The 24,991-nt window shown below is 37.9% G+C and overlaps 1 protein-coding gene across 1 annotated transcript in view; it reads right to left on the bottom strand.

Annotated features, from left to right (window-relative positions):
• LOC124972138 (AF4/FMR2 family member 2) overlaps positions 1-24,991 on the bottom strand; it is a 183,836-nt gene that overhangs the window by 39,945 nt on the left and 118,900 nt on the right. Inside the window, exon 7 of the mRNA XM_047536373.1 lies at positions 898-1,057. Coding sequence (XP_047392329.1) covers positions 898-1,057 — 160 coding nt within the window. The remainder of the gene's footprint in view (positions 1-897; positions 1,058-24,991) is intronic.

Raw genomic sequence — 24,991 nt, 5'->3', positions numbered from 1 at the left:
TAAATGTCTGCATGAATTTTTATTAAACATGCTTGATGTCAATTGAAATTTATAAAAGCCTGTGACTTCTTATTATGGTTTGGATATGAGGTATCCCACAAAAGCTTCTGTGTTAATTCAGGAAGGATCAGTGGTAGATGATTACATTATGAAAATGTGACCTAATCAGTCCATCCTAGTTTGAATGGACTGTGTAGCAATTGTATGTAGGTGGGTGTGACTGGAGGAGATGGGTCATTAGGGGTGTGCCCTGCAAGGGTGCATCATCCCTTTTGCCCCTGTCCCTCTCTCTCAGATTCTATGCTTCTATGGGCTGAGCAGCTTTCTTCCCTTCTTGCCACAATGCTCTGCCTCACCTCGGGCCCAGAGTAATGAAACCAGCAAAGCATGGACTGAACCTCTGAAGCCATGAAACAAAATTAACTCTCCTTCCTTTAAATTGTTCTTGTCAGGTATTTTGGTCACAATGGCTAAAAGCTGACCAACACACTTCTCAACTATTATTTTTATCTTTATCGAAAGACATACTTCGGCTTCCTTGTCTAGTTGCAGTCCATTAATAACTAAAATCTAGGCTAAGGGTTGGCATCTCCAGGGCCAGAAGTGGGTTTTGATTAACTCTGATTGTTCTCTCAAAAAAGAAGTTGCCAGCCCAGTCATCATTATTCTAGTTTTACACATGAAGTTTGAGGCTCAGAGTAGCTGAGTCCTACAGTAATCAGCTACACAGCAAGGAATGTATATGTTAGGGCCTGTGCAAATGCATGCTTAGAGAATAAATGCCATCAAATACCTGGATATTTTTCTGAAGTAGTTATTATCCTGAAGCAATTATTGTACTGAAAGTGTGTGTGCCTGTGTTGGGGTGTTGCCTGAGGGATAAACAATGTCACCCACCTCTGGAGTGGCCACACGAGGTGCCTCATTAGCTTCACTGTCAGTTGTGCTGCTTTCAGTGTCTGAGTCAGATTCAGAGCTGCTCTCTGACTCACTGGAACTGCCAGAGCCCCCACTGGCTTGCACTGCAGGTGGGGGCTGTGATGTGGCTAAGGGTGGGCTGAAAGAAAAATGACATCATTTATTATTTCATTCAGTTTGAATCTGGATAGAAAGAGCCCTCTTCAACATAAAGGCCTATGATCCCTGAGCTACAGGCAAAGTAGAGTGTACTGTGCCCATTTTATAGATAGGAAATGTGAAACTCAGGAGACCCAGTGGCTGGTCCAATGTCAAAAGTTTGATTAGAATCACATCAGAACTGGGCATGGTGGTACACATCTGAAATCGTAACAACTTGGGAGGTTGAGGCGGGAAGACAACAAGTTTGAGGCCAACCTTGGCAACTTAGCAAGAACCTTTCTCAAAATAAAATAAAAAGGACTGGGGGTATAGCTCAGTGGTAGAACACCCCTGGATTCAACCCCCAGTAACTCTCCAAAGGGGGCAAAAAAAGAAAGAAACAGGTCTATGTGTACCCAAGTTCCTAGGCTTCCCCATAACTGTGGCTTCCCTCCCAGAAAAGTCTTGAAATCTTCATCCCATAGGAAATCTTTAAGCCAAGGCTGCATGCTTTCTAGATACAGATACAGAAGTAGAACCTTAGATGCTCAATTGTTCCATTTACTTATTTAAGTTGAGATACTTTTTTTATTTTCTGTTGCCATCTTGTTCAAAACCCCACAAGTCTGTCCAAGAGTTCTTATCTGACCTAAACTCAATATGGTTCCATCACTAAGAAAGGGTGAGGTTAGCCCTCAATTTTATTGGAAGAAACTGAGACCAAGGAGAAGTGACTTGCCTCTGAGTCACAGCTAGTTGGAGAACAGAGCTAGCACCTAGTACCATGCCTGCTACCTCCCGAAAGGACAGTGTTTGGGTTGAGCACATTCACTGCCAAGAGCCCAATGCTCAGTACTAAGGTGACAACTTAGTCCTTGATTGCTGTCTGTTGGGTACAGATAAGGAAATGAAAGAAAGCACTTTTTGCCTCTTCCACCATCATTTTGTAAACTCTTTGTGAAACTCTTACCAGGAGGTATGATCCTGAGGGACTAACCATCTCTAATGATTGATTTTAAATTTGTAAAGCTGACCAAGCAAAGCACTGGGAAAGTGACACCATTTGCTACTCTGCCTTTATTGAGAATCGATACTCCTCCTTACCAATCGTTTGCTCTCTGTGCCCTGTAACAAATCAGCTTCAGCTGCCTCATAGCACACTGGGGTATATGGTTGCCTTTCTGTCCTTTTGTTCATTGTCTCTTTGGAATGAGTTCTGCTCTGCTTTCCCTCAGAAAGGGGGTTCATTGGAAGAGTGTTTTAATCTCCCTGTATGTCTTCAGTCCAATGCCTCTTTGGAGATCAGATGCACTCATGCTAAGGGTTGGGCTGGAGGGTAATGCATATTCCTAGGTCTGGCCTATCTTTCTGCCTGGATGGCTGTCCGTCCCTCCCTGCCTCTCACACATGACAGCAATTTGCCTGGTTCTTCCACCTCACATTCCCCATATCTGAGGCAGCTGTTCATTCAAGAGAGGTCAATCTGTCTTGGAGATCATGCAGTCCTGTGGCCCACCTTCAGATGTGGAAATGATGAACTCCAAGGATACCCCTTCCCAAGACTCTGGAAGCCACACCTTTATTCCTTGCCTGAATCCACTTGAGTTCATATCCCCATGCTGTGCCCTCACCAGAGCCTTTTCTTGAACATCACAGCTCTTACCAGTTGGACTGGAGCTAAATTCAGATGCTGCTTGGGAAATGACAAGATTATTTTGAGGTCAGCATGTGCTGCCCATCAATCACTATTCAGCAGAGAGCCTTTCTATTACTCGTATCTCCATCCTTAAAGACTGGCTGTTTAATCTCCCAGGTAGGCATTTTATTTCATGTAGTTAAAGAAAGCACATTTTCAAATTCTATGTAAATGTAAGTAAATGCTATCTGCCAAGAGATTAGGGGAAAGCACAAGAAATAGGGGGACTATATCTCCTAGAAGTCTGTATGTTTTTTTCACCAACAGGAGCAGAGGAGGAAACCTATAACAGTGTTATTTCCCTACATTGCTTTGCAGATCTCTCTTTAATGTCACTGATGACTTTGCATATTTATGCAAAGTACCCTTTAATTCGAATCAATTGTTTTTATCTTTAGTTGCTAAATAAAGATTGAGAGAACATATCTAAGTGAGACTAATCCAGAGATTAGGCAAACATGGCCTCAATTCCCCCCAAAATGAGTTTCATTTATAACACTGAGTATCTGCAATATTTAGAACACTGGGTGGTGGATTGAGGGAAAAAAATCTAATTTGGATCCAAATTTATGATTTTTAAGTGGAAGGCTATTTCCTAGTATTCTTCCCCAACTACATATTAATTTCTGGCTTTGTATAAGAAGATGGTCATCCTTATATCAACAAACTAAAATAGACTCTGGATTTACTTTGGGATATTTCTGGATAGAGTTCTCATTTACTACATTATTTTGGGGCAATATCTATAAGAAATAAAACAATACCTTGGATTATTCACTCAGAAACAAATGCATTGAGGTGATATACATAAAACACTGATGCTTTATTTACCAAAAGGAACTTATTTCTCAGTTAAATCAAAACAAAATTGTTATTGATTTATTAGGAAATTGTGTATGTATGTGTGTGTGTGTGTGTGTGTGTGTGTGTTCATTCTTTATCCAAAGTCCTTTTGCATACAGATGCATTTTGGTATTCAAAGTTTTAAATCTTAAAAATTAACATGAGGATAAAACATATCCATAAATATATATATATAATGCTCCCTAGGGGAATCTGGGGATGCACTCCTTCATAACCCTTAATATTTCTGCAGTAACATTCACATAAGAGAAATAAAAGTATTTTAAATAAATATCCTAACATCAGTTTGCGTCAGTTTTGTCATCAAATGAATTTGTCTCAAGCACAGAAAATAATAATAGTTCTCAGAACTCTTTGAATTTCAGAATTATGATTAAGAGATTATAAACATGAATAGAAACCATATACAAAAAATTATATTTTTAAGGACATGTAGGTATAGGCATGAAATAAATACTATTTCCAACATAAAAGCAACCTTGACTGAGACCCAATGAAATGAGAACTGAAATTATTTCTTTTAAGAATTCTTACAGCTAAGTCTGTTTTGTATGTTCATAGGTAGAATAGAATCACTAAGTAGACAGTGACTACTTAGGAAAAATGAGCATAGGAAGAATATGGAGAAATACATCAGCCTTTCATATCCACAGAGAGATACACGAGAATGAGCGGGAAGGTGGGCTTTAATTCAGGGAGTACCCTAGGAAAATTCACACTGGGGGTGAAGTAGTTCAGTGACTTAATGTGAAAATTTTGCTTTCTCTAGACAGTTCTGCAGTTGACAGCAGAGAGAGCCAACATTTGTGGAGAGAAGGGAATAATGATTGTTTAAATGGAGACAAATTCCTGAGCATCTTTCTGTATCTCTACTACCCATCTGCCACTCATGGAATTACTGAAGAGTCTGGCTGCACCCAGTTTGCTAAGGAATGCAGGCTACACATGTGAGTCAAGGCCTCACTTCGTGTAGAGTCACCTTTTGTCCAGTTAGGGCTATTCTACAGTCAAACTTTCAAGTTGGCGAAACATCACAATATTTCACTTTCAATTTTTCTCTAAAAACTGTTAAGCTGTTCAGCTAGTTAAATTATCACTTCTGCCATATTTTCTTTCATATGTTGATAATTTATTTTCCAAATGTATATTAAAGTGACTGTTATGTTTTGGATGTGAGATGTCCCCCAAAAGCTCATGTGTGAGAAAACACAAGAAAGTTTAGAGGTGAAATGATTGAACTATGGGAACCTTAATCAGTGCATTAATCCATGGATAGGGGATAGTGACTAATTGGGTGGTAACCATAGACAGGGAGGGTGTGGATAGAGGAGGTGGGTCATTGTGGGGATACCTTTAGGATATATATTTTGTTCCTGGAAAGTGGATCTGTCTCTCTCTCTCTCTCTCTCTGCTTCCTGGTACCATGTCCTGAGTCACTCTCCTCCATCAAAGGCTTTTGCCATAATGTTCTGCCTCACCTTGACCTGGAGGAATGGAGTCAGTCATCTATGGACTAAGATCTCTGAAACCATGATCTCCTAAATAAACTTTTCTTCCTCTATAATTGTTCCTGTCAGATATTTCAGTCACTGCAGCAAAAAAGATGACTAAAACAGAAATTGGTACCAGAAGTGGAGCCATTGCAGTGAATAACCTGACCATGTGGTTTAGAAGCTTTTGGAGTTTTTTGGAATTTGTGGGAGGAATTTTGAGATGTTAAGACAAGCAAACTAGGAAAGCTTTATATTGTTGTAAGCAGAGCTTATTGGGTGATTTTGGTGGGATTTCAGAAGACCAGAATGCCAATAGACTGTATACAACAGATAGGGCTCAATAGAGAAGGAGGACTCTATTGGAAATTGGACTTGAGCCCAGTTGTGTTATGGTCTGGCTGAGAAGTTGTCCTAAATTTTGCCTGTGTCCTGAGACTTTCTCTGGGGCTAATTTTTAAGGTGATGGACTTCTTAATCTGGCAGAAGAAATTTCCAGGCAGGATAGCACCCAGGCAGTGGCACGGATATTGCTGGCATCTTTTAGCCAAGATTATTTTGATAATCAGGAGCAGAAAGCAAAACAGAAAGATTTAAATGACTTGCAGTTTGACCAGAAAACTGAGTAAAACTGGGGCTAAGAAACATGTGGTAAAGACATTCTAGTCACTAAAGAAATACTAAAGACTTTGCCCAGAGACAACAGGAAAAATGGCTTGAGGGCTTATCAGCAATTGGCTAGACCACACCCATCTCAGGCTCAAGGGTGTAAAAGTAAAATTTCCTTTTAGAAGAGACCAAGGACACACCCTGGATGGGCAGGGGGGCCTAGGAAATTATTTCAACATGCTCTGCTGTCCAAGCACTCAGAGGTTGTTTCAGCCAGAGTCTCTGGAAGTTTGGCTATTGCTCAAGATGGTTGCAGCCCTTGGCATCAACCACGTGGTGCTGGTTCTGCAGGACTGCAAGATGCTGGAGTTAGGGGGTCATGGAGGCTTCCACTCAGATTACAAAGGAAGGCCTTGGAGGTCAGGCAAATTGACCCAGGGTTGGTGTCCCTGAAGGCTGCCTCTGAGAGGAGTGGAGATATGAGAAGGAAGCCAAAGTGGCAGTGGCAAGCCCCAAGCTTGAAAATGTCAGTAAGGTGAGATGTATGCTGAGGAAAGCTTCAGGAACCCAGCAGAGATAAACCAAAGTAGAAGTCCTGTGGGCTTCAACTAGCAAGGCCACAGGGAAAGGGCTGCATAAGCCCTTTGGAGATAGCTGGATTTCAGTCTTATTTTGGTTCCATCCCTTCTCTCTTTTTAGGGTGAAATGTTTACTCTGTCTCTTTACATATTGGACGTACATAACTTGCTTTTGATTTTTACAGGAACCCACACTGAGAGTTTGTGTTGAGTCTCAGAGGAGACTTCGGATTTAGCCTTTTGATAAAACTGGAACTGTTTAGACTATGGGGACTATAGGAAATAGACTAAATATATTTTGTATTGTGAGATGGGCATGAACTTTTGGGGGCCAGGGGTGGAATACTATGATTTAGGTATGAGGTGTCACCCAAAAGCTCATGCGTGAGACAATGCAAAAATTTTTGAAGTGAAATGATTTGGTTATGAAAACATTTTTCTAGTCAATGCATTAATCCAGTTGATAACATGAGTGATAGAGCATGGCTAGAGGAGGTGGGTCATTGGTGGGGTATGCTTTTGGGATATATATTTTGTCCCTGGACCCTGGAGCTGTCTCTCTTTCTACTTCTTGATACCATATCCTGAGCTACTTTCTTCTACCATGATGTTCTACTACATTTCAAGCCCTGAGCAAAGGAGTCATCCATCCAGACTTCTGCAAATCAGCCCCCAAATAAACATTTCCTCCTCTAATTGTTCTTTTAATGTCTTTTGGTCACAGCAGTGAAAAAACAGCTGACTAAAACAGTGACTGAATGAATCTAGCCCATGCAATACTTGACTCTGCCAAGGAGGGAAGGACTAATGTGCAAATGACACATTCTTCACTAAGACTTCACTAGAATTATTTCCCACACCTCATTTACTGTCATATTTTAATAAAGTATTTTTAAATGAATGCAAGTTGTTACAATGCAGATAACCTTTGATACTAAAAACAAGTAACATTTAACATATGAAACCATTTACTCCATAGTCTGTAAATATTAAAAGTCTACTCTAACTTCACCTCTAATGTAATCAAACATCTCAAAGGTTCCACATTTGTAATGACTTCAAAGTCATTACAAAGTCAACCTTTTCAAAGATCAGTTTTGTTACTCTATTTATCAGAGCCATTCATCTTTACTGAGTAGAGTGAAGACTCATCTTAATTAATTAGGTTTTCATGGTCACAGGCCAGTGTGAAGGCAAAGAAATTGGTTTAACAAGTCAGTGATTCTAACAGGGGAATTTGAGGCTTGGAAAGTGGATTTAAGATCCAGCCAGTGGGAAAGTACCAGGGGAAAGCGATGGGATTTAAGAGATAGTTTCATCACCTTAGTCTCTAGACATGACTATATTTATACTTACATTGACCAAGCCTCTTCGGCAACAATGGTGTCAATCTGTAACACCATAATTAGTGTGTAGACGCAAGAAAAATAATCTGGAAGCTATATTTAAGAAACTGGGAGACTACTTTGACAGAGGAAGTTTTGTGGTTTTGTGGCTCATATAGTCTTCAAACAATGTGAATATCTGTCCTATGGGAAATGCAGTGGACTTGTTCTGAGCACCTTCCAAGGTAAATTAGGATCAGGGAGTTAGAGATCAGATCAGGAAGATTTCACTTCAAAATTGGGAACAACTTTGAAGAACTTACATCTGGCCACAGAAAGAATGCTGTACCCTGTAGACCACCAACCCCGTATGATTAAGTGACAGAACATGTGAGAAGACATTCCTGCAATTCAATCTGCTCCTTAAGGACTTGCACTTGACGACACTTTATAAATATAAGGATTAGAGGATCAAAACTGCATTTCTGTAGAACTGTTTTATAATTCCAACTTCACTAATTCAGATTAACGGCCTTGAGAAAGTCCAACATCTGCATCAGTGCTGTTTGAGTCTAATTCTAATTTAACTGAAAATTCCTTTCTCAGGAGATAAACAGGAATGATGAATTGGCCATTCTGTTCAATCAAGCTGTGTGGGTATCGAAAAGTAAAGGTAGTGGGAATTGTACATGGGGAGATTCGACAGGCAAGGCCACAGTGTATTGATCTTGGCAACACATTTCACAAGGCCCAGATCTTGCCAAAGACATGTAGCATGAGATGCTTCATGAGGTAGTGCTGCATTAAACCTTTGACTTCAGTTGAGACTTTTACAAATTTCATCAACATGACCCTTTTCCACTTTTATAGGGATCAATGTCTGCCTACCACACAATTTGGAATGGTTTTACATTTGAGTTCATAATTAAGTTGTAAAGGGAAGGTCCTGGAGCAAAGGAATCAACATCCACAGTTCATCTTGCTTCTCTTCCTCCCTTATTTTTCTTTTTGAATTCAAGGTTTTTGAACTGGAGATACATCTGCCTGACTATGCTGGGCCACAAGAGGCAGGCATTCTGAACACTGAAACTATTCCAGCCAGTTGATGGGAAGAATCTATTTTGTCCATGTCAGCAGTTTTGAAAACTTCTGGCTTCTCTTCCATTCCCCAAATCTATTTAGCCCATTTTTTTTCCAATGAAAAGTATATCAGGAATAGAGAGCAATAGAGTGTGTAAACAGGAACATAACATATAAAACATAAAAGCAGAATAGCTTTTGCTCTGGTGGAAACAGCGAATATGGGGATTGGATGGGGGTAGTCTCAAAAAGAAGCATGCCTTCCTCCCTGGGATGGCCCCCAAGCACCATTTAAAGCACAACAATTTATATCCAAATTTTATCACGAGTATCTCAAAATCAAGTGTATATTGTAGAAATGCTCTGATGCAATTGCTGAGAAGAGAGTCAATCATTATCTAGTCTGTGATCTGACATAGCTTCCAAGAGATCATTCTTTGTTCAACTTGTATACAGTGGATAACTGTCCTGTTATCTGATCCTGGTGTGTGGAAAATACTCTGCTCAATTTATTTGCAAAGAGTAATGAGGAGCTCATAGTCACTCGTATTCTTTTTCACAGAAAAGTTACTGTACACGAAATTGTTTAAATTCCAGAATGACTGAAGTGATCTGTGGTTGGTAGACTAACGACTGACCCAAACATACCTACATCCTAATCCCTGAAATTTGTGAATACATAGCAAAAGAAATTATGTGGATATCAATAACTTAAGGATTTGAGATGGAGATAATATCCCGGATTACCCAGGTGGCCCAATGTAATCAAGGGGTCGTTAACAGTGAAAGAAGTCAGAGTGATGCAATATGAGAAGCATTTAACCTATAGTTCTGGATTTAAAGATGGAGGAAGAGGACTAAAGACCAAGGAATATGGTATCCTCTAGAAGCGGGAAACAGTCCTCAGGTTATAGCTGCCAAGAAAAGAGTTGGGTCCCATAGACAAGGAACTGAATTCTATCAATAACTCAAATGAGCAGGAACCTGTTTCACCCTTAGAGCCTTCAGAAGGAAGGCAGCTGCAAGTTTGATTTAGCCTTCTGAGACTCCTGACCTCCAGAACTCTAAGAGAACAAATTTCTTTTGGTTTAATCCACTAAGTTTGAGGTAATTTTTAAAAACACATATATATTTTTAGTTGTAGATGGACACAATACCTTTATTTTATTTATTTATATTTTATGTGGTGCTGAGGATTGAACCCAGAGCCTTACGTGTGCTAGGCAAGCACTCCACTGCTGAGCTAAGCCCCACCTCCTTGAGGAAATTTTTTATGGCAGTATTAGAAAGCTAATACAAAATCCACATAATTAAAATTTTGAGCACAGCAGTTTATACTTGAACACATTTCTGCTTGTTTATAAAATTTAGTTTTATTTCAAAGAAGTCCAAAAATACAAGATCACCCTGGGAAGGGAAGTTTGTTGGTCACCTGACAGATTGGGAAGCAGAGCTCAGTCAGGAGATATTAGCAGATTCACTGTCACCATGGAAAAGGGGAATCTGCCAGAGAAGATGCAAACTACCTTTTGGAACTTTCATGATAATGAGATGACTGACTTCTCATTTTTTTAATCATCTGGCTTCAGTGCCTATTTCTCCCAACTTTCCAGATGCCTATTTCCTTTCTAAGGTTGTAATACTGAGTGATACTAGCAATGACTTTTCATAATTACATTTGACCTCCAATATCATTGTTTTTTTGTGGACTAATCTGACCCAAGTCCTCATCCTCTTCTTTTCCTGCCTGTGCCCATTTTCTGTCCATTTGACACAACACGTTTAAATAGCTGCATTTCCCCTACTATTTTTAAACAGACAGTGTGAGTAAAATGAGAAGAGCATAGCATTGGAACTCAGAGGATCTCATCTGGTTTTGAATGTCACCTTGGACGCTTAATTTTTGTGATTTTAGGTTAGGCACACAACATATGAGTCTAAGTTTTCTTATCTGTATATATCGCATAGGCTTTTCAGAGGACAAGTTGAGGTCAGAGAGAACTCTATTACTAGTGCTCCTAAAATTTAACTGTGTCTAGGAATCACCTGAATATCTTATTAGAGGATAAATTCTAATTAAGTAGACCTGGGGCCGGGACTGAATTCTGCATTTCTAATACAATCCCAGTGATATAGACAGACCTGATGTACCTCACTGAGAGTAGCAAAACTAAAACCTACACAGAGCTATTTAGATGTAAGATGTTACGAGAAAAAGCATTTGGTGTGCTATAAATTTGAAACTAAAGGCTAAAACTCATCTTTTATCATGAACTGTGGAATTTATTTTCCATAATTATTCTGTCCTCATTTAGCAACAGAAAATGTTGACTGCCTTGTGTCATTTTTAATCTGACATGGTAAAACTTTTCTTCAGGCAACTGTTCCTGAAAAGTTCATATTAGATACCTTCTGATAAGCAGAGACTTCAGTTTACAGCTTACTTGGGGCTAACTGCCTCTTCTATTACTTCATCAAATGTGTGTTTCTTTCCTGCCTAATGTTTGTCATGGAATATTGAAGTTTGAAAGTGGGTTGCCACTGTCCCAGATGATTGTCAGTGTGGTAGCTTACTCTATCCATGACCACATCTGGGACCCAGAGCATAATTCACAGTGCCAACTGGTTGTGAGGTGGGCCCACACAGTGGCTTGACTGAATTCTCCAGGAAAGAACAAAGTGTGCTGAGGAAGGTTCAGGTATTCCTAGATATAGGGTCAGAGTGGCTCAGTGCAAACCTCTGCCTTTTCTCCTGCTTGATGTCTTCTTTCCTGTTGCCCATCAAGCTTACACTTGCTGCTCCATTTGCTAAGCGGGCATCCCTCTTCCAATCTCTCCCTAGACTACATCTCTTCAGGAATGCACCTCAATGACAATCTCCTTATCAGTACTGTCTGCTCCCTTTCATGTCAGATCTATTAACTGATGTATCACAGACACTAGGTGTAGAAGGTAAGGTTCTGAGGCCAGAGGCTTTATCTATCACATACTCTACAAAATGTTTTGCTGCACTTAGGATACCTTAAAGTTATTATGTTTTCTCTGTAAATCTATGGGATAACTGTCCCCAGAAACATCCTCTGCTTTTGTGTAGGTAGTTAACCTACCTATTGCCCTATGCTCCCCTGGTCCAAACAGGATATTATCATCTTTGAATAAGTAAGACCAGAATACATATTATAATGTAAGGCACTTGATACTTTTTTAATTTCACACCATGATCTGGTCATTTGTGACAGAGATTTGATTGCCACAAGAACACTGGAAAATAGAAGGATCTGGTATTCACCTGCTTTACCAATAAAGCTCCAGGGCCTCACCATATGGCTAGAATCTGTGTATGTGGGGTTTCTCCCTAGGCAATTGTGAACTTTGCAAACATACGAAGTCTAGCTTGAGGAAATGGATAAAATCAGTAATCCACTATAAAACCCATCCTTTTAATCATATCAAAAGGGAGAAGGGACTCAGAATTAAATCCACATTTTTTTCCAAGTGAGCTAATGATATACCATGCAAGAACTTGTTGAAAGCATTGGCGTCCACCAACTCTTTTTCCTTATGAAAACATTGCTGCAGTTGGCTCAAAGTCACAAACAGAATTTCTTAAAACACATGCAGTTTTCGTACCAAATATGTCTTACTTCATAATCATGTCTGAAATATGTTGTAAACATGAGCATTAAAAATCTAAGTAAATGGGAAAAACTGCAACTTGCAATATTGTTGTGTCTAATCTGAACAAGAGGAAGAACTAGTAATAGATCATGCTGCCTTGAAAGGTACAGACAACACTTCTGGGTGGGTCCCACATCATACCACAGGTTCCTATTCAAGAAAATGTTGCTGACGGTCCTCCATCATGAAACTGCTTAGAGATGTGGTCAGCACTTGCTGGTTCCACTTTGTCACCACTAGAAACTTCTTCAGGTTCAACAATTAGGCTTTGAAACTCTTTTGTCTATTAAAATGCTGCTCTATGGCACCAACAACCCCTAACCTGCTCAGTCCCCATAGCAAACTGGATTTCCTTTCCTTACTCTCCTGGATCATACACCCTGCTGAACTCAAAGCTTTGGCTTCTTTTGTACTTGGCCTCTTTAACAATCTGCTTTAACATGTGATTTCTTGATTTTGGAATTCTCAATGATTTTGTGATTGATAGATGGGCTCTTCTCTACAAGATTTTCACAAGTCTGTTTCCATCATCACATTACATTAGTTCCAGTCTACTTTTCCTCTGTTCTCAGCACACCTGCCACTTTTACCTCTTCCCTGCTTCCACAATCCTTTATACATTTGTTTCTCCTGTTGACTTGGTCTACAATGACACTTTCCCCTCTTTTCTGCTTGATTAGATCTTTATTTTTCAAGCTCGAATTCAAATAATGCAAAGTCTTTTCCAATGACTTGAATGTACCAGGTATCTCCCTATCTTTATATCTTTTCACTAATAGCATCATAGTTGATTACTTAGTTATTCACAAATTGTTCTATTTCATTGTGCTAACTTCAACAATCAAATTGTACATTCATTCATTCATTGACTGCAAGTACCAGAGGGTAAAGTCATTTTGTCATTTTGTATGTCCAAGAGTGATTGGCATAACAGTGTGCATGTGTTTGTGTTTGTGTGTGTGTGTGTGTGTGTGTGTATAATTGTCTTGTGATAAAAATGTTCCAAACAGCCTTATAATGTATAGAAATTCAGCACAAATTCACCTCGTAAAGAATAATACTCAACTATGAAATATCTAGCATTGCTATTTATCAATAGAAAATTTGGCAAGTCTTCCAAACATCAAAATGTCATAGAGCATAAGTTAATTTGATGAAAATAATTAGGCAAAGAGGTCGCCTGATTATGGATTTATAATCTTTCAACTGGCTATATGCATGCTAGTCCACTGCAATGCCCAACTCCTTTAGCTTCAGTTCTACTGACAAAATGTAACTTATTTAGATGGATGTTTTTAATATAATTGGTATTTAGAGTAAATAGCTGTTGATGGGTCACATCAACATACATGCATGCATGAACATGAGAAATAGATGGCATTGCTCTTACTGAAAATGAGTGCTACAGAGACCTTCTTATTTTTAATTAAAATGATTCCATTATTCCAATTTGTGTGAGACATGAGCTACTCTCATCATATTTTGATACATTAAGAAGCCTGGTCTCTACTATTCCTGATATTAACTCCCACTCTAGTTGATGATTTTTCCAGTAGCATAATTAATTTACTCATGGAAGAGAAAATATTCAATCAATTTGGGATTAAATATGAGGTTGAAGGACTTTCACAAAAGAAAGAACTAAATCTCCCAGTCTGCATGCATTGCTAATTACAACACACTCACATTAGGAACAAGAAGGTGTTCCCTTCCCATGATAAATGGACCTGAAAATCCTCCCCAGCGTTTACTATAAATCACAAAGGCCATTAATAAACAGGCAGGAAAAAAATGACAGTTTCTGCAAGAATTCACTCCCATCCTTTGCCTAAGACTATCAATGTCATATTTAAAGCTGACATCTTAAATCTTCTACACAAAAGCCCTCTAAGTCAAAAAGCCCAGCTATTTTAAACAGAATTTCCTACACCTGTTATTTTGAATGACAGCAAAAGAAATACTGGATCTTTAGTCCCTTAACACTATCTGCCTGAAAATCTTACCTTCCAGCTATAACAGTCTTCCTTCTGATCAATGCTAAATTGAAGGAGGTCAAGTGCAAATGGGAGAATAGGGGAATATGCTTTTCTCATGCTCAGGGAGGTTGTTTGATCTTGCACCCAACTCACTTGTGACATCAAGAGGAAAAGTGTGTTCAAGGCCACCAGTAATAAGATAACTAAGGCAAGCAGCCTTATTTAACATTGACTCCTATATGTGGAATGGCAGGGCTAATAAGTGAATGAAGATTGATAGCAATAGGAATGACAATCATGTGTTACAAATGAACAAAGAGCCAATTAAAAGCTGACCTGGAAAGAAATGGAAATAAACTTAGGCATTACACCAAGAACTAGTAGAACCTGTATAATGACAAATGGATTTTGTTATTGAGAGTAATTTCTCAGACAGAGGAATCTGAAAATTTAGCAATCCCAAAGAATGTGAATTTAGAGTCAAAAGGGATTAAAAGGCTATTAAAAATACCTCCTGTAGTTAAACAAATTACATTTTTATTTGATCCTTTCTTCAGGAAAATCATGGAATCTGCATGATCTATGGGTTATGCCATATGCCCTTTTAATCTGTAAATAGCAAATCACAATAGTATAGGGTCTCTAGCAGCTAAGTCCAAACAAATACACATTTTAGGGATTACAGTGTAGATGAGGATTCCACAAATTAAAGTAATGGGTTCTAAACAAGAAAAACATTGACATTTGAAAAAACATGTGAGATGTGCTTTTAGTGAGATATGGTTATATTTCTAACATGACAGAATCATTATTAAAAATATCAGTGCAGTTTCCATGAATCCTACACTGCTCCAGCTTCATAATGATAACTCTGTGTACTACTCTGCCTACTAGAAACTTAGGGAAAAAGAAGAAGAATAACTGGTAGAGAAATATTTTTCCAAAAATGTTACAAGCTAAAATGTTCCTTTGGGCTGTATTTATATTTAAATGTGTATTTCAGAAAACTATGCCTAAATTCAAGGTGTTTGAATGAGAGAGAATAAACATGGGGGCATGTGTGAGTATATGTGTGCCTGCAAATGTATGTGAGTATGATTATGTATGAGTGCATTCATGTGTGCAAATGTGTATTTGAGAGAATGTATAAGTGAATATTTAGACATCTACCAGCTAAAGTCCAAGATGGCTAATGCCAAGAGAAGTAAAATAATTTCAGTAGTAATAAAATAGCTGGTTAAGAAGAAAAAACAATTTTGAAAGAAGGCCTTCAAATGATGGTCAAAATATATTTTTTAATAATTTTGCTGTTAGTTGACTAAGGACAGAAGGATAGAAACATTGGCATTTCTAGTACCTAGTCATTCAATAAAGATGATATTGTTGTTGGCCAATGTTTATATTTACCCCCATTTGTGCTCTAGCCATGCCTTACTGTGAGTCAAATTTTACACAAAAGCTAATATTCAAATAATATATAAAGGCAAAAAGTCTGAAAGAACTGAGTTGGTGGTTATTTTTCTATCTTGTGGACATGATTCCCTACATGTCTAAGGGCACCATTCACTCACTGAGTTAGCTGTGGAGTTCAGAAAGACTGACAGTCTTCCATTGGTTTGGAAGGACAATGAGAAACATGTTTATGTAGAATTGACCTTGACTTCTAAGTAGCATAGATGATCAAGTACACACCTTGTATACATGATCTCTTTAATCTTTTCAAGAATCTGTTGATCTTGTGAAGAAAAATGAAGCACCAGAATCCCTTTCTTTTCCTCCTGCCTCTTCCTCCTCCTCTTCTTCTTTCTCCTTTTCCATCTATACTAGTATCTTACTTGTAAAGGCCTCATTATTCAATATAATAATGCCCATTTTCAATGGTCCTTTTCTTCTGAATTAAATTGTCAATTGACATGAACAGGTCAATTTTTAGAGTTATTCCCTACACTTTTTAAATTAGGTGTGTTGTCATAAAGGGAGAATAGTTTTTTGTCAAATCTCTTCTAAATACCTTGCATGGCTCTAACAGGATAATGCTATGAGAAATAATACCAGAAGTCAAATATTTGAGTTTTTAATATATGTATTTGCAATAGTTCTTATTTATCTCCATTCTAGAATGAACAGGGAGAAAGAACCTAACCTCCTACAATTTGCATGTTATTAAAGTTATTACAGAAGGGCATGAGAGGGCATAGTGTCAGCTGAAACATACAGAGATTTTAATCAATGCTTCCCTTGCTGTGTTCTTTAGAGATGGAATCTTGAGAGTACATCCGTGTTAACTGTTTCCAAATTGTACATGTATCATCAGGAGGAGACCAAAGCAACTTTTGCTCTGTGATTTTACTTTCCTTTAATATGATATTTTATACACTGTGGTTTATTCATTTATTGGTCTGATGGTTTTTATGAGTTGTGATTCAACATAGGTTCTTTTCTAGTATCATGGTTTATAAAGATATGCAAAACATAATATAAGTCTGATACAATTATGGTTATGTGCCACGCAAGACAATACTGTAAATATAAGGAGAGGCTGAAAAGCTGCTTAGCAAAATGATCTTAATATACACAGCAGTGTGAAAATGTAAGAGGAATCTATAATGACAACGAAGATTAGCCATTTGCTCTCTAACCTTATTTACAGAAGCAATCAGAGGTATTCAGGTCGAGTTAATGACCCTGTCTCCAATTAATTCAATTGTCTACAAACAACACTGGTGCAGTGGCTGTCTCAAAGTCTGCCACACAGTCTCAGAGGGAATACATAAGACTCCATTAAAAGTGACAATAATAATGCATTTATTACTGAAACACTATTGTATTATAAATAAATTCCTCATGTTAAATTATGCTCCACGCTTTAACAGAAATTCAATTACTGAAATAATAAAAAGACGGTGTATTTGCCAAGTGCTTGGACTATAATTTGGCTGCTTAGTTACCAGCGGTTGGCTGTTTTGCAATTTTTTCTTCATAGACTATTTCTTTTGAATAAATGCCAGACTTTTTCATACCAATTTTATGAACAAGTTGCAAAATGAAATTTTGAGCTTTTGAATCCAATTATGAAAGACATAACTAAATCTATTATTGAAAAAAATTCTAGTAAGCCCTTTCTGCCGTTGTTCAGAACTGTCTGGTAATTGAGGTAAGCACAGGTGCTGCTCATTATGGACCATTGTGCACCATCTGAATTCTGGGAACTGTGGAATTCAGATGGTTTAAACTCTGTTTGTGTGAATAACAAACAGGCCTGATTCTGCGCTTGTTTGTACAAGCTTGTACACAGCTCATTTGGGACTTCGAAGACACCTGCTTACCCTTTTGAAGCCAAAACAGTATCATTTATGTTCTGGCTATCCTTTCGATGACAATTTTGCAAAAGCAACATATTTTGTGCTCTTCTTTTATTCCCACCATCCCTTCCACTGTGCACTATCTCCAACACATTCTTGTCTTCCATGATAGAAAAATTAATTAAGTAAAGCTACTGCAATTACACAATGACAAGAGAAGACATGAAGCTGTAAGATGTGCAAGTTGGACTAAGATGATTGTTTGCGTAGGAGTAGGACTTTTCTTTCCTTTGCTGCTTTTCTGGTTTCTTGAATTTGCCTTTCTTATGTCTACTCTCATAGTTTTTAGATGGGTCATTTGCAAGCAGAGAATCTTATAACCACATAGACTTGTTTCCTGTGCTCAGAACGCAAAGGGAAAACTCATTGTAACTGTGTGCCCTTTTCCCATCCCATAGGGCTGCAACCCTCACCAGAAGCCATTCATTGAGTTGGTTCCCAGAGGAAGCTTGGAACCTGCACTGCAGTCCTGAGCTTCTGAGTAATGTCATACATTAACCTGATTATTCCAGCCCTGCAGTTGCTTCTCAGTGCTTCCTCTAACTTTAATTATTCAATAACTTTGCATTTTCTCTGGTTTTAACTCCTGTAAAGAGAACACCTAGAAAATATGGGATAATGAAGCAGCAGTTCTGTTGCAGAGCAAAAAACACATCTAGATTACGCCTACCCTCATTCTCCACTCTTGGTCCACCCAAATGTGCCCCTCTACCACAATGACTAAACATAAAAAGTGATAATTTAAAACCCCATTTCTGTGAATCCTTATGCTGGAAGTTTGCTTCCATATGAATTCAGGAAAGAAGTAGAAGTTGTAGAGAGTGATACAAGCAATAGAAAAAAGATGATGGGTATACTATTGTAGGCTTGAAAGGTCTATGAGGAGACACCCCAATGAACCCAGGGTGTTTATAGAACCTTGACTATAATTCTTCCAATTTAGCAAATACTTGCACTCCAAGGTCCTACATAAATCTTAGAGTGAAGCAGAATAGTCAAGCAACGTCCATCTGCAAAGGCATAATGGACTATTACCCAGGGCACTGCTAACCTGACACTTAGTTACACATCTGTTTACCTTGTCTACCAAATGAAGTTATGGTCTTGACAATGCCCAATAAAACCAATCAGAGTGGAGATCAGCCAAAGTAAGTTCCCATATGTCAGATATTAAATATGACTAATATAGTTTGACAGTGCTCCCCAGTAAGCATATTGGAATCTTACCTTTTCTCTTAACATTATCACAGAAAGTGCAAGGTAAAGCTCTGCAGGAATATAAATAATTTGGAAACCCTCATAGACAATATTCTACTGTGTGCCTCATTTGCACTTAAAAAAAGCTGGCCTACAGACCTTATGTACTTTTAAGATTTGTCTGAAAGATACATGAAGAAGTCTTCCAGCCAAAAAAATGTACATATTTAATGGAATTAGATCTCTAGGCAAGAAAATGTCAAAAGAAAAGGCGAAATATTAAAGTGAATATGAAGTGCTCCTTTCCACAGCTTTCCTGCTTTGATAAATATCTTCTGGGATGTCATTTACTAGAAAATCATGATTTTACAAAATGAAAAAGAAAAAACCTGGAGTAAAAAATATACTCTCTTTATTGTTAAAATAAGTTGCTATTTTCACATTTCTCTCTGAATTCTGTTTTTGTCAGCCAGAGACTTTGATATTTCTCCTTAGATCAGTCTTTTTATCATTCTTATCAAAAACATGGCAATTATTGTGAAATACCTAAATTGCAGTCCAGGGCAGAGCTTGAGAATCTGTGCTTTTAAAAGTCCTCACCTTCCTTCTGGCCCCTAAAGGAGGCAATTTCACCTGAAACCAAAGATCATGGAGTTGGAGTCTGCTGAGAGCTGCAGGAAGGTCTAATGTGATGATACCAACTTGGAAAGTGACCTACTGATATGGAGGGGGATGGGAAGAGTACACAATCGGGACTTAGCATTGTGTAAGTGTCCATATTCAAATATGTGTGTGTGTGTACACACTTCCCCAAGTGACAAAATAATTAAATTTGTTGTTAACCTATCAAAAATCTGAAACATAAAAGTTCCTACATAAACGAAATATACTTTCAAAATAAGTTGTTTCTATCTCCTGAGTTTGATTTCTGACCCTATGCCCTAACGATTCAGTATATCTTTTGTCTAACATGGTAACAACCACCATGATCATTCACATTTTATTTCATTTTAATACTTCATTTTATTGAGTTTTGAATATGTGCCATGGCTTTGTCTAAGGTCTCATAGCCAGTAAGTGACTAGGGAGAAACAATCCTGCATTTTGGTTGTTTTTATTTGTTTTGCATAAATACACTTTGAAAAGTTCTGCTTGATTTCAGCCAATTGCCCACCATATGTGTATTTTCAGACAGACCTATTGGAGAACAAGTGCTTAAATTTTTAAACATATGTTTTTATAAAATTATTTGCAGACTTTTCTATGTCTTTCAATGACAATTGAAAATGCATAATGTTTACTAATTATTCTTCAGTTAACAGCAATGATAATACTGATGATGATAATGGTGATATCTACTGCTTATTAGGCTCATACTGTGTGGCAGGTACTTTAACGCTTTCCATGAAATCTCACTTAACCCTGACAATGGCCTATGGTGCACATACTGTTATTAATCTCATTTTACAGGTGAGAAAATTGAGGTTTACAGAGGTTAAGCAAGTTGTCCAAAGACTCAAATGAGAGTCTTTGTGATAACAAAGGCCAGCAATATTTACTACTGTGCAATCTTTACTATTGTGAATTGATTTAGGATTAATCTTTATGTTCAACTTTTTTTTTTTTTTTTTTTTTACGTTTACATAGGGTAATGATGTTTCTTTTTTTTCCCTTCCCCCCCACCCCTCCCACCCTTTTCCCTTTATACAGTCCTTCTTTCCTTCATTCTTACCGCTCTCCTTAGCCTAACTCTAAACCTAACCCTAAACCTAATGCTAACCCCTCCCATCCCCATCATATGTCCTCATCCGCTTATCAGCGAGATCATTCGTCCTTTAGTTTTTTGAGATTGGCTTATCTCACTTAGCATGATATTCTCCAATTTCGACCATTTGCCTACAAATGCCATAATTTTATCATTCTTCATTGCGGAGTAATATTCCATTGTATAAATATGCCACAGTTTCTTTATCCATTCATCAACTGAAGGGCATCTAGGTTGGTTCCACAATCTGGCTATGGTGAATTGAGCAGCAATGAACATCGATGTGGCTGTATCTCTGTAGTATGCTGATTTTAAGTCCTTTGGGTATAGACCAAGGAGTGGGATAGCTGGGTCAAATGGTGTTTCCATTCCAAGCTTTCTGAGGAATCTCCACACTGCTTTCCAGAGTGGCTGCACTAATTTGCAACCCCACCAGTAATGTATGAGTGTTCCTTTTTCACCACATCCTCGCCAACACCTATTGTTGCTTGTGTTCTTGATAATCGCCATTCTAATTGGGGTGAGATGAAATCTTAGGGTAGTTTTGATTTGCATTTCCCTTATTACTAGGGATGGTGAACATTTTTTCATATATCTGTTGATTACTTGTACATCTTCTTCTGTGAAGTGTCTGTTCATTTCCTTAGCCCATTTGTTGATTGGATTATTTGTATTCTTTGTGTAGAGTTTTTTGAGTTCTTTATAGATTCTGGAAATTAGGGCTCTATCTGAGGTATGGTTGGCAAAAATATTCTCCCACTCTGTAGGCTCTCTCTTCACATTTCTGATAGTTTCCTTTGCTGAGAGAAAGCTTTTTAGTTTGAATCTATCCCAGTTGTTGATTCTTGCTTTTATTTCTTGTGCTATGGGAGTCCTGTTAAGGAAGTCTGATCCTAAGCCAACAAGTTGAAGATTTGTACCTACTTTTTCTTCTATAAGATGCAGGGTCTCTGGTCTGATTCCAAGGTCCTTGATCCATTTTGAGTTGAGTTTTGTGTAGGGTGAGAGATAGGGGTTTAATTTCATTCTATTGCATATGGTTTTCCAGTTTTCCCAGCACCATTTGTTGAAGAGGCTATCTTTTCTCCATTGCATATTTTTGGAACCTTTGTCTAGTATGAGAAAATTGTATTTATTTGGGTTTGTGTCCGTGTCCTCTATTCTGTACCATTGATCTACCTGTCTATTTTGGTACCAATACCATGCCGTTTTTGTTACTATTGCTTTGTAGTAGAGTTGAAGATCTGGTATTGCAATACCCCCTGCTTTGCTCTTGCTACTGAGGATTGCTTTAGCTATTCTAGGTTTTTTATTCTTCCAGATGAATCTTGGATTGCCCCGAGAAGAGAGCCTGCAGCCGGAGTGGGCAGAGCCGCCTGAAGAGGTGTCTGGCTGCCCTGCCCTGATCCCAGAGGCTGTTTGCGGATCGAGGCTCTCCGTTGGTTCCTTTATGTTCAACTTAAAGAAAATATCCATCATTGAAATTTAGGATTCTAATTTTGTGTTTTGTGTTTATCCATTTCAAAGAGGCAAATGACCTTCTCATAACAGTTTCATAGTAACATAGTAGAATCATCATATAGAATCATGTGGCTGTGGAGAACCTTGCAGATTTAGTAAAATATTCCCCTATGTCATCAGTAGGGGAATTAAGGTTACTCAGGAATGTGCTCAGGGGGCTGGGATAGTGGTTCAGTGATAGAACACTTTCGTAGCACATATGAGGCACTGGGTTCAATCCTAAGTATCACATAAAAGAAAAAATAAATAAAAGTTATTGTGTTCAATGAAAAATATTTTTAAAAAAGAAAATAAATGTGCTCAGAGAACTAAGTGGTGGAATCCTTGCCTAAAATGTAGGAGGCCCTGAGTTTAATCCCAGCACTGCAAATCAATACATAAATACATTTAAATAGAGGTCACCTGAGTGAGTTCATCAACCTCCTAAACCCCTAACTTGATTATATCAGTTGTGGACATTTTACTTGGTGGTGGATAGGAGCTGATGAATACAGACAACCTGGAGATAGGAAATATTTTGTTTAAAATAACCAACTACAAGCACAAGGCCCTGGGTTCAATCCCCAGCACCACAAATAAATAAATAAATAAAAATAAATAAAATAAAATAAAATAAAATACCCAGCTATATTGTTTTGAAAGCTGGCTCATGATCAGCCACAAACCAGGTACTTGGGTGATTTAGTGATTTAAAAACATAATTGTGACAACTTGGTATGTGTGGTTAAGCATATGTGTGTATACCTTAGGCAGAGGGTTTGATTCCATAGGTCTGGGATGGTGACGTAACATCTAGATTTCTAAACAATATTCATAGGTAATTTTGATGCACATCCAAATATGAGAGCTACTCATTTGGGGCATGTAACTGCAGGACTTAATAGAAGCACATCAAAAGAATGATTAGGAGGGAAGAGGTGGGAAAAGTACTGGTCAGCTTAAAGAGAAATACCCATCCATACATCAGAAAATTCTTTTTATTTCTTTATTGGTTTTTTTTAGTTATACATGACAGTAGGATTTGTTTTGACATAATTATAAAAGCATTGAGTATACTTTGTTCTAATTCAGTTCCCAGAACCTTCCCTTCACCTCCTCCTTCCTCCTGTTCACTTCCCTCTACTGATCTTTCTGTTGTTTACTTACAGTTTTTAAAATTCTCCCTCAAGATTGGTAATGAGTGATAACAAACGTCTCTTTGTCCATTTACTTGGAAAAATTATTCAAATAATTCCAGATGGTCTCATTGTTATCATGCTGTCTGTTAATAATAATTATAGCAAAAAATTAGTTAAGAGAAAATAACAACTTCCCAAGTGTTCAGGCTAAAAATCTTGGACTAAACCTTTTTTGTTTGTTTGTTTATTTTTGGTATTGGAGATTGAACCCAGGGGTGGTTTATCACTGAGCCACATTCACAGACTCTTTTTAATGTTTTATTTAGAGTAAGGGTCTTGCCAAGCTGCTTTGGGCATTGCTAAGTTGCTGAGGCTAGCTTTGAACTCATGATCCACCTGCAGTTAGGATGACAGGTATGTGCCACCATGCTTGCCTTGAACTAATTCTTGATGTCTCTATTTTTCACATCCCCATCCAATCAACCCATCAGAAAATTTTATCTGCTCTCTCTACAAAATATATCCCTATTCCATTCACTCTTTACCACCCTTAGCACAACTCTTTTACTAAAGGACACCATCTTCTTGCCTGGGTGACTGTTCTCTCTCTGTTTCTATATGTGTCCCTTTCTCATAGTCCTTTCTTGATAGGTATGGGGTGATCCTATTATGACATAAGTCAGATCATATCTCTCCTCTGCTCATGATTCTCCAGTGGCTACCAACTCAGTCAAAGTCAAAGTCTTTCTAATAGTCTACTAGTTCTTATACAGTCTGATCCCAGTGAAATTTCTGACCTCCTTTCCCAACATTCTTACCCTTGCTCACTCTGCTTCAGCTAAACTATTTTCTTTGACTTATTAAAATGTTTATTTTGCTATAGGGTAATTGGCAAAATATCCTTGCAATTGTTTTAAATTTTATAAGTGTAGCTTTTAGATTCTTATAAACCCTCAGTGGCTAAAATATTTTCTTTACTGTTTCTAGGGCACCTGAGGTACTTTCTTGTCTCAGGGACTTTGCATATGCCATTCCTCTTCCTAGAATGCTTTTCTCCCAAATCATAGCAGAGCTCAATCCTTCACTTCCTTTAGGTTTTCATTCAGATGCCAGTTCTCAGAGGCCTTCTCTAGCCACTCCAGGCATTTCTCTGTAGTACATTTCATTTCCAAAATATTTTATCATTATATATTTGTGTTGTTTATCATCTATCTCTACACAATAGAATATGCACTCCACTAAGGCACAGGAAGGGATTGTTTTGTTTCTTGATGGACCTTCAGTTCCTTAAACAGCACCTAATACTTAGTAAGCTTTTGATAAATGTTTCATATATGAATGAATGAATGAGAATAAAGGAGGAAACGCATGTATTCAAAATTATGTAAAACTGGTGAATCCAGTGATTGACAAATAAAACCACAATGGATAATAGGAATACCCATTCATTAAATAACTGCTGTATGCTAGGGGATGAGTACATGACACAGGTAATCTCAATCCTCCCAGTAATTTTTCTGAAGAGATAAGAATTGTGCTAGAACCCAGGCGAACCCATCCGGAGAATGTGTATGAATTTGATATTGGGTGTAGGGTGGGAAAGGAAGACTCCTTAGTATATATTTAGTTCTCAGACACTGAGGCTCAGGTAACGTAAGTTTGCCTAAAATCAC

Source organism: Sciurus carolinensis, chromosome X, assembly GCF_902686445.1.
Source record: "Sciurus carolinensis chromosome X, mSciCar1.2, whole genome shotgun sequence".
Taxonomy (NCBI): domain Eukaryota; kingdom Metazoa; phylum Chordata; class Mammalia; order Rodentia; family Sciuridae; genus Sciurus; species Sciurus carolinensis.
The sequence above is the reverse complement of the archived record's forward strand: the minus strand, read 5'-3'. Positions and strand labels throughout refer to the sequence as shown.